At 48.2% G+C, this 10,467-nt stretch overlaps 1 protein-coding gene across 1 annotated transcript; it reads right to left on the bottom strand.

Moving 5' to 3' along the window:
• Window positions 1-1,820: 1,820 nt before the first annotated feature.
• LOC136469162 (heat stress transcription factor A-2d-like) lies at window positions 1,821-8,795 on the bottom strand. Its single transcript, XM_066467472.1, has 9 exons — window positions 8,638-8,795; window positions 6,639-6,750; window positions 6,457-6,551; window positions 6,228-6,342; window positions 5,949-6,073; window positions 5,580-5,650; window positions 5,392-5,437; window positions 3,696-4,217; window positions 1,821-2,930 (listed from the first exon to the last, which is right to left on the bottom strand). The coding sequence occupies exons 1-9, from the start codon at window positions 8,653-8,655 to the stop codon at window positions 2,070-2,072; spliced, it is 1,965 nt and encodes a 654-aa protein (XP_066323569.1). The 5' UTR covers window positions 8,656-8,795; the 3' UTR covers window positions 1,821-2,069.
• Window positions 8,796-10,467: the final 1,672 nt, after the last annotated feature.

Genomic DNA, 10,467 nt, shown 5'->3' with positions numbered 1-10,467 from the left:
GGTCCGTCAATTGTTCCTACAAGTTTAGGAACTGTAGGATACATGAATTTACTTTACCAGCATCTAAACAGTCTCGATTTTGACTTGGCTACAAAGAATAGAAGCTCTTGAACAGGTTGTAATATCATAGTTTGCTAACTCAGCAAATAAATTGACCAGTATAAAAAACCTTGTGATTATCAGGGTGCAGATCTATTTACTAGAAAATCACCAAAAATAACTTGAGTTCTCAGTTTTAGGTTGATGCAGTAAGACAAGCAACAAAGTAACTCTGCATGAGATAGGAGATTGATAGTCAGTGTAACATGCTAACGAACACTCTTAAGAAGAGAATATAGCTGCCGATTAAAGTGAATTTAGATCTCCTGATTTCTTTGAGAAATAGAGTCAGTCATTGAAGTAAAGAGATTTCTTTTTCTTTTGAAAAATACAGAGTCATCTGTAGGCTTACTGAACCGCTGACAGGACAAATAAAAGCCCATGATATTAAACATATACAGGAGATATGTAAAATAAATGGTTGGTGTTTGCAAGGTACGAGTAAGCTAAGTGTGTGGGGAAGCTAAATTGGTACTCTAGAAAAATGCAAACATGAAGATGCCCACTATCCTGCAACTTTGACAGCACTACAGAACCAAGGGCCAAAATATAGAATTCTTTCAGCTCATCAAGAGTAAACTCATGAATTTGCAAATGAGAAAAACAAAACACCCCCTCGTCAATAGAAAATACAGAGATTGTTCCCAGCATCATTAGGCTGCTTGACCTACTTACTATTCAGTAGAGATCATAGCATGGCAAACTTAATTGCAGTACTGCACATAGGTTTCATCAAGGTGATCTCTTGGAAACCAGAGTCTCTAAAATGAACAAATAAGCTTGGACTGTATCCGAAAACAACATCAAGTTTTACAAGTTGCATGGTGTGAAGTTAACACAAAGCAAATTAACGTCTGGGTGTGCACATGTCCGCATCAGATCTGGGTTCTCAGCTCCACACAGAAGGAAAAGCAGGGAAGGGGTGGGCATACCTGTTGGCTTCGCACGGGAGGGGCCGCACCCTAGAGGCGCGGCGGCCGCGTTCACCCCGCGCGCGCTGCGGGTTGGGTAGCCCGGCCGGGCGCCGCCCCGAATGGCCATTGCGAGCTGGCTGGCTGCCCGCGGCCCCTGGTTGGCAGGTTGGAGGTCGCGCACGGACCGCCTGCGCCGCCAAGATGCTGCGCACGGACGCCTGCGCCGCCTCTACCTCCGGGATGACTCACCGCCTCTAGCACCGGGACGCCGCGCCGCCTATGCTGCCGGAAAGGTGGCCTCGTGGGGCAGGGAAGGGTGGTTTTGCGGGCGGTAGGGAAGGGTGAGCCACGGACGCGAGCGCGGGGCAGGGAAGGGTGAGTTTGGCATGATCGGTGGATGTGATCTCGCAAGCGTGATTGGAGGATGTGGGAGCGAGCGCGCGGGGAGGAGGTGGCACGGAGCACGCGGGGATGCGGTATCGCAGGAGGCGGTGGAGCGACAACCCACGTTTTTATCGCACGAAGAGGTGACGGCAGACCCAAAACAAATGTCGCACCAAAAAGTATCCACGCTTTGTTTTTTTTTTTTTTTTGTAGGAGACTCCCTCCGGTTGTAATAAATAAACTAACTTCTAGACTTGTCTTAAATCAGATGTTTTTAACATTTTTTAATGCCTTTTATATAGATTTGATCAAACTTATCGCAGATAAATTCATAGAAAACACGGTTTTGCTGACATATGCAACATTAGTAATAGTACTAATTGTAATAGACTAATATAGTAGAAAGAATGTCAATTACCACTAAGAATGTCACGAGCCGGCGACTCTGCAATATACTTGTGCCGGTATATCACTACAACACAAGGTACATACCAAGTACCACGCTACACACAATGACACAATGCAATAGCACGATCGCACTCCTATGCTACAACAATGGAGCTATCACTATCACTAGGAGTATTCACTAACGCGTGTCGGACGAATCGGGTTAATCAATCTACTATTACTAGTCGTATAGGAGTAACCGCGACTACGACACGAACGCCAGCTCTACTTCGGCGTGGTGTTGCTCATGGAGCTCAGCTTCTGCGCCAGCGCGTCGACGTACCAACCCGGCCGTCTCCTCTCCGGCGGCAGCATCTCAGCCGCCGCATCGCCCCTCATCCATTCGTTCAGCACCTCCTCCCAGAAGTCGTCGGTCAGCTCCGCCGTCTCGCCACCGCCCGGGGCGGCCTGCTGCTGGCTCCGCGCGCCGGCACCCTGCTTCTCGCCCCCGTCCTGCCTACGCTTGCTGCCGAGCCCCTGGATATTGAGCGCCAGGTTCTCCAGCTCCGACGTGGTCCCCCGCTCGTCCAGCTCCGCGAACAGAGCCTGCGTGGCGGTGGGGTCGTCGTCGTCGGCCTGCTCCTCCTCCTCCTCCTGCCCGCCGCCGTCCAGGGCCGGCACGGCGCCGATGGGCCGCCGCCGCTTCCTGGAGGCGGCGGAAAGCATCAGCGCGCCCTCCAGCTCCCTCCGCCTGTCCTGCTGCTGGGCCAGCTGCTGGAAGAAGTCCGGGCTCTGCATCGCCCGCGCCAGGAACCCCATCATCTGCACCTGCTTGTGCTCCGCGTGCTGCAGCCGCTCCTCCATGGCCCGCATGCCCGCCCGCGTGCTCTGCTGCTCCTGACGTAGCTTCACCACCTCCGCCAGCAGGACGCTCTTGTCTCGCCTCAGCCGGTCCATCTCTCCGTCCAGACCCCTGAACTGGCCCACCTCCAGGCACGACCCCTGCAGCTGCTGCGACGGCGACGCCTGGAGGTACGGCGGCGCCGCCGGCCTCCGCCGCTTGATCAGCCGCAGAAGCTGCCTCTGGCCCCTCAGGAAGCCTTCGTTCGCGAACTCCCATCTGTCGGGATCGATCTTTCTGAAACCCTGCAGGTTGGAAAGCGATGAACACGCCGTGTTCAGTTAGTTCAAGTCCAGAAGCCATCGCATACTAAGAATCAGCAGACGGTGAGTAGGCTGAACCAATTGATAAGACAAGATGGCAAATTTATGTAAAACTTAAGGTTTCACGTAAGTTTTGCGACCGAATTTACATGACAGGTAGCGGTATATACTAGCCTAGTGGTATATTGCTTGGTGGTGAGTGGTGATCAGAGCAGTGAGTCTTCTAGGACAAACAAGCAGTTTCTTTCTCGTAGGCTGTAGTAGCTTCGTTCATCTGGTGTCTTGTCCATCTAGCTACACAGTAACAAGGTGAACAAAGAGCATGTCAGAAATTTAACATCTCGTCGCAATCTCCCCCATAGTCCTGTTTCTGAATCATTCAAAACATTTGCCCATTTTGCCGCCAAAGAAAAGCAATATGAGTTCAAGTTCAACGATTCCATCAGCTCGAGGTCATTGTGAAAATCCAATCTGTAGGAAATGTGACGACCTTGCACGGGAATTTCAGACTCTGTATCGATACAAGTCACATATTTAAATAGACATTTTTTTATATATAAGTTTGTTCTTTTCATAAGCTGTTTAATAGACAGACAGACAGATTCGTTGATTGATCGCTCATGCTACTGCAGTCCACAATGCAAGGAGCATACGAGATGAACTGCAAAACAAGAGCACCTCACGAGCACAAAGCCAGAAACAAAATTGCGATTGAGCAAGCAGAGGACTTGGGATTGGGACACTCACATAGGTGTTGAGCTGGCGGACGAAGCTGGAGAAGTTGTTGTGCTTGAAGAACCTGGGGAGCAGCACGGCGGCGAACACGTGGGGATTCCAGACCACGAAGCTGTTCCCGGCGCGGCCCCATGAGATGACCTCGTCGGTGGCCGGGTCGGCCACCAGGTCGAACGTCTTGGTCAGGAACGGCGGCGGCCCGACCTCGTGCAGTCCCTTCATCGGCCGCGGAGCGTCCACGTCCTCCACCACCTCCTCCTCTTCCTCCGGCGGCCACTCCTCCTTCACCGTCACCGTCCCCGGCAGCATCGGGTCCATCTCGCCACGGCTGCTGTCACCCACCAAGCCACTGAATGGCCAACGTCCAGAACACCCAGCGATCCCCAGGCGATCGCGGAGAACGCACAGTGCTCTACCTCGCTCGAGCAAGAGCCGAGCCAACAGCCAAGCGCGGGGAAGGGGGGAAAATGGATGCTGTGTCGTCTGCCGTCTCCTGCTGCGCGGGAGAGTGGCGGCCGGCGCTGATAAATACTCCTACCGGCCTGCTTGACCCTTGTCCGAGGCCTGCCAGAAGGGGAATGGAACATTCTAGGCCGCGCGGGGCTTAGAAGGTTCTGGACGCCGCGGGTGTGGCTGGGGTTGCGCGTGGTGGGCGAGCCCCCCGAATCCATCGGCAGCCGACAGGGCGGCGACGACGGCGACGGGTCGTGCCATTATTTTGTGATCCCAGACAGCACGCCCTGGCCTCGTGATTGGCTGCAACTTGCAGCGCCGATCCGCCGGCGAGATACGCCGCGTTCCCCATGAAAAAGATGGCTCCTTTTCCGTGCCCGGCTGCACCTGCACTCGTCTAGAGTACTTTCGTCGCCTCTCAAAACTCAGAAAGTCCCCTGCCCTGCATCACGTGTAGCATTCCTCACACGCAATGGTAGGGGACCCAACTGCAGAGAACGTTTCCCAGGTGTTTTGCCTTCACTAATAAATCCATCAGTGATAAGGAATGATCAGGTATGGTGTTTTTTTTTTTTTTGGGGGGGGGGGGGGGGGGGGGGGGGGGGGGTTGGCGGGCGGCATTGTAGTCGCACACATAAGTACTCCTATTTCATCGAGATCACAAATGTTCTTAAGTTCTTGGCCGATGATCGGCTCCGCCGACCAATGCTCGACGAGTGACTATATGGACACAGAACGTGTTCATGTAAGTCACCACACACTTGCCGTCACCAGGAGATCTAGGACGAGGCAACAGAAATGAGTACATCGTTACAAAGCCCTGCTCCTACTGTGAGAACGACAGGAGTTAACTCATACGGCACGAGTGCAGAAAAGATGTTGGTCGGCAGTTGAACCACGACATTCAGTCAGACTAGTGTTCAAAAAAAAAATCAATCAGACTGAGGGTTGGTAGAGGAATCAAAGCATCCTTTTCATAAGCCATTGTGTGCAACGTTTCATCGAACTTGTGAAGGCCAGGTGGGTTGAATCATCATCGTTTCATCATTCATCAGACACCACATCATTCGTATTACAAAATATCTAGGTAAGATTTTAAGCAGGTTTTGTGCAAACTGTCAACTGGCACATGATGGTGGCATGACCAGATTGCAATAGCAAATCTTATTCGGCAGTACTAGGAATTGTAGAGTGTAGTGCAACCAGGTAGGCTCCGCAGGACATGTAGAGTTTGACACACTCAACGAGCTTCGACGGCTAGGTTTCCACCTCGGTTGATGATTTTCTCAACATACTCCTTCCTGAAATAATGTGAATTCCATTTTATTAAGTCAACACGGACCAGAGAATAAAGTGAGCGATGAAAGTGGAAACGAGAATCCAAGAAAGAGAGAATGGAACACAACAATGCTCGAGCTTCAGGGTTCAGACACAGGAACGTACCTAGCAGGGAGATGGTCATGGGGACGATTGTATGGTGTCCAGACAGGCTCGCCCACAAAGAGTCGCATTGCCTGAGGAATCATAACAGAAATGCTGTATGAGGCCACAATGCACCAGTGTCGTTATTCGCTGGTGCTTGTTTATGGAAGATTTAAGACAAAATTAAGAAAGTAACAGAAGACTGGACGCTGAAATTTGCACAATAACATGACATGAACAAGACAATCGCTCTCTGGAACTAAATAGGAACTAGAACCTTGCACTTAAAATAATTGTAGCTATCTCACTAATTCAAGAGTAAATGAATGAATAGCATAAATGGCTTCACAAAGAAATGGGCAACTCATGGTGTGAACAGGTCAAAGATACCTTGATGTAGTTGTCAGTATCCAATGTAAAGCGGTGATACATTCCTGCAGGCAAAACAATCATGCCACCTTTCTTCACTGCTACACGGATCCACTGATCATTTTGGTCTCTCACATCAAAGTAGCCTTGAGAACATAATAATAAGGAAAAAACTGAGTCAAAGATTGACAATAATTAGAATGAAAACATGTTGACTATTACTGATTTTAAACCAGAAACGAGATTTCCTGTCTTAAAAAAACACCTCTAAGGCTCTAAATGCAAAACAAAGGCACCTACCACTACCCTCAAGACAATAACGTATCTCTTCATCAGTATGCAAGTGTTCTTCAAAGAAATTCTTTATCTTAGCCTCGTAATTTGGCAACTTCTCTGGGCACACATCACAAATGTCCTGCATAAGGAAGATGCTTATCATACTAGTTTCAAACTTTGAATAGGTATTGACCTTGCCACTCAAGGTAGAATAACAAAACAGCAAGTGCCCAAAAAGAACTTATTGGCAAACCATGTAAGAGTAACCCCTGGCTTCACGAATTTTCTTGAGGTTCTCATCATTCTCCCAATCATCAGCATTTAGGCGCCAGCTTAATATTCCTAGCTCTGGGTGTCCAAGATGGTAGCATTGAGCATCAGTTAGTATACCATGATGTCATATGGGCTCAGGAATAGAGCAGGGCATGTACAAACCTGAAAGTTTGTCGAGAGGAATGAATTCTTTGGGCTCGCGATGGTGAGGAAGCCTCTGGTCCTCTTCACTGTCATCCATGTACCATGCTTGGATGACCTCCTCCTTGCCATCCTATGTTGTAAAGAACCATTTAAACGATATCATATACTCAGGATGCATAATCTGACAGCACGTTGTAAAATGTATGCACCACAAATTCACAATATATGATGCCATAATTCATAACCAATGCAGAATTACGACTTGTGCATAAAAGCAAATATGGTGTTATAGCACAGCTTAATGCAAATACGAAATTAACCAAACACCTAACACAGATCATATTGTGAGTTGTGACTCGTATGGCGTTGACATTCTCAGATGCTTAATAAAGTATTAAAAAGGACACAATGAACTATGCACGTCCCATCAGTCAAGACTAGAATTCACAGATTCAACCAAGGCAGATCAATAGGACACTAAGCTCTTAGGATTACAACAACAACAACAAAGCCTGACAGTCCCAAATAAGTTGGGGTAGGCTAGAGTTGAAACCCACCAAGAGCCCCTAGGACACTAAGCTCTTAGGATTGATCTCAGTAATTTATTTCTACAATCTGTACAAACCTAGTCCACATTGGACCCAACAAAACAAAGTTCAACACCAAGTAGATATTAAAAAGAAAAAGGAGCCATGATCTAGCAATATACAATCACTAACCTTTTTGTATGCGTCATAAACTAAATTCAGTGCAGAATCAGATGACATATATCAAAGAAAATATGAAATGAAGCTTGGTAATAACATGGACTCATGGAGTAACCATCATCTTTTCCGTGGCAACACAAGGGCACTATACTAGTTTGTCTTAAAAGTTGCTGTATACTAAGACCCACATGGTAGTCTCATATTCTCACTGCCTTAAGAAAGGCCTCACTAAAACTACAAGATACAAACTGAAGTACTATCCTCGCATTGCTCACATCTGAGGTGAGGACAGAGGACATTAACCTATTAGGATTGATCTCAGAGATTTATGCTTATGATCTTGACAGGCCTAGTCTGAATTGCACACAAGAAACATAGTTGTACCACACAGAGGATGTTAGTTATATACAGTATAAGACTACAACAAGTAACCCAAGTAAAAACTATACACTTGAGACACGGCTGAGGTTCGTCGATGTGCCGTCGAAGCTTGCAGCAAGAATAGCACTTGAGGACTACGTCACTTATTAGTAGTTGTAGGTAGTGCTTCATGTTGTAGTTTATAAGTAGTGGTTGTATGGTTTTCGGGCCCGGTCTCCCTCATAAAATGGGCCAATTCTCCTCTTCCTATTAATATATGCCGGAACAATATGTTCTTGGATCTTTCAAAAAAAAAGGTAAAAACTATACAACATAGTTGGAAGGGGGCTCTGGACTCCACTGAAGAATCAGAAGATGCTACTTTAGTGCTACCTGAATAGGACTTCTGTGGGTACGATAACGGCCATGTAAAGATTTGTGAGATAAACAAATCAGAACTTCTCACAATTTTTCAATTACTCCGTCCAGTTAATTTGCAAGGTTATTACTGCAACTTCTGTATATACGATTACTCATACAGGGTGAGAACTGAGAACAGCATGTTCAAGAGCTAGTCTTATTATTCCAAGATCCGACTTTAGCATGCTTCGAATCCCTAACCGGGAAACCAACTAATCGGAAGGGATGGATCAAATCTAAGTTCAAATCGCGCGGATAGTCTCCATCCCACTATCCCAGCCCAGACCATATAGCGGGCCTTATCGAATATACAGGGAGGGATTGTAAGTCCCATGTCTACGGGCACCGATGAAAGCAAGAGTCTTTCCGCTATTACTACTTAATCTCGATCCGGGGTGAACCATCATCAACAAAAACTTTGACAAAACATGCGCGGAATAGAGTATGATTTTTCCTGACGCCCAACTCCTCGATGACTCACGATAGGAACAAGAACACGGGAATGGATTAGAACAGAGACTTGCCGGTACCTGGAACTGGCCCTCCATGTCGGAAGTCCGTATGCAGTGTCGCTGCTCGGCTTCTCCTCGTCGGCGTATTTCTTCGTCTTCTCGAATGCTCCTGAGCGTGGAATCTGGAACGAGGGGCCTGATGTTCAGCTTGGACTGAACGCGAACAGGCACTTTTGTAGATTGCACCCTCGCAGTTGATCAGTTTAGATGCATACCCTTTTAGGCCTTGACATTAGAACATTTCCAAGAGCTTTTCTTAGGCCCACTCTATAAATCATAATGTGTTCCGTATGTATTTATATTTTGTTTACATAGCTGCATGAAACGTGATGGCATAAAAATACCATGGCGATGTCGATGTGCTGGCAGGCCCCGTTCGCTTCGCTAAAAAAAAATATCAAAACACTGTTTTGGCTGATTTATTATGAGAGAAAAATACTGTTCTGGCTGAAAAAAGAAACTAAAAAGTACGAATTATAAGATAAGCGAACATGATCATTGACTGATAAGCCATGATTGAAAGTATTGTTGGCTGATTTACTATAAGAGAAAAATACTGTTAGTTAGCAGAAAAAATACGATTTATAAGCCAAACGAACACGACGAGCAAGGTTCGATCGTTCAAGAAGATTTTTTTTTAAAAAAAGTATGTTAACCGTGGAAAGATACGAAACGGGTGTAGATGAGGTGCGGCTCCGCCGGATGGCAGCATGAAGTCGGTTGCGCCTGCGCCTCCCTCTGCCCGGGCGGTCATGACTCATGAACCACCAAACCATACGGGTATGGCGCGTCAAACTTTTGTTCTTGCACCCGGAATGGGTCATCGATGACGTAAGCACGATGCAAAATCAGTGGCTGGGCTACACACGCCAGCAAAAAGAAATGGGAACAGAAGGAGATGGATGTTGTTGAACCCCGGCCGGCCACATATATAAAAAAGGCCCAAACCGTGCAGAGCCGCAGGCCTTCTCCTGGGCCTCAGCACGTTTGGGCCCCCCCAGTGGTTCTTTTTCTTCCTTTCCTTGTTTCGTTCAGAAACCAGTGGTTGCTTGCTGGCTGCCCGACTGCCGCCTGCTACTCAGTTTCGGGCTTTCGGCAGAGACAAAGCACGAGGCCACGATGAAATCCATCCAAGGCGTGGCGAAGGCGAACCCATGCCGGACGAATTCCTGACAAAAATTTACCTGCCTTGCCAAGTCAGGCCGGCCACCGGCCCTGCGCTGCTCACACAGGCACACTTGACAGTTGAGGCACAGGTGGTCTAGCTAGGTCGGCCTGCATTTCCGGAATGGGCTCCATACGTTACATATCATCCATGACAAGTCTGAATGAATGCGCCAACAAACCATCGCTCTCGATCGCAGCCTCGCAGGCCTGTCCTAGTGCCCTTGCCAGCCACTGCCAGTCTGCTGAAACTGGAAGGCCCCCTTGCCTTGAACGAGGATGGCATGCAACGACGCGGACGTGAGAGTCGCCAAGGCGGCCCTGCCCGCGCGGATACATATACAGCACGTGCCATGCCGGCCGCGCGTTCGTTCTCTGGTCGCCGGCAGGGCGCGACCAGTCGCGCGCGTGACCGGCCTTGACCATGCATGCACGCTGCGACTGTGCCATGCATGGTTGCTTCCCTGAGGACAGGCGGCGTTTACTCCATTCCTATATAAACATGCACATTATTGATTTTCCAAACGACGACGACCTGATATGATGCATGCATGTAAATGAACGAATAGTGGTAGTACATGCAGTAATAAGTAGCGGCCACAGGCCATGATGCATATATAGTACGTGCTTTATTTATTTGCATTGCCATGACCCATAAATCATCAGGGTCCTGAGTCAGTGACA

The sequence above is a fragment of the Miscanthus floridulus genome, chromosome 1 (assembly GCF_019320115.1).
Source record: "Miscanthus floridulus cultivar M001 chromosome 1, ASM1932011v1, whole genome shotgun sequence".
NCBI lineage: Eukaryota > Viridiplantae > Streptophyta > Magnoliopsida > Poales > Poaceae > Miscanthus > Miscanthus floridulus.
Note: the sequence above shows the minus strand (reverse complement) of the source record. Positions and strands in the feature narration are given on the sequence as shown.

Bases quoted from the DNA above. Each gene is read 5' to 3' on its own strand.
- LOC136469162 (XM_066467472.1), bottom strand. The intron at 6,552-6,638 runs GTTTGTACATGC...TTGGACACCCAG, and splicing joins TCCTCTCGACAAACTTTCAG to AGCTAGGAATATTAAGCTGG. The intron at 2,931-3,695 runs GTGAGTGTCCCA...TCCAACCTGCAG, and splicing joins TCCGCCAGCTCAACACCTAT to GGTTTCAGAAAGATCGATCC.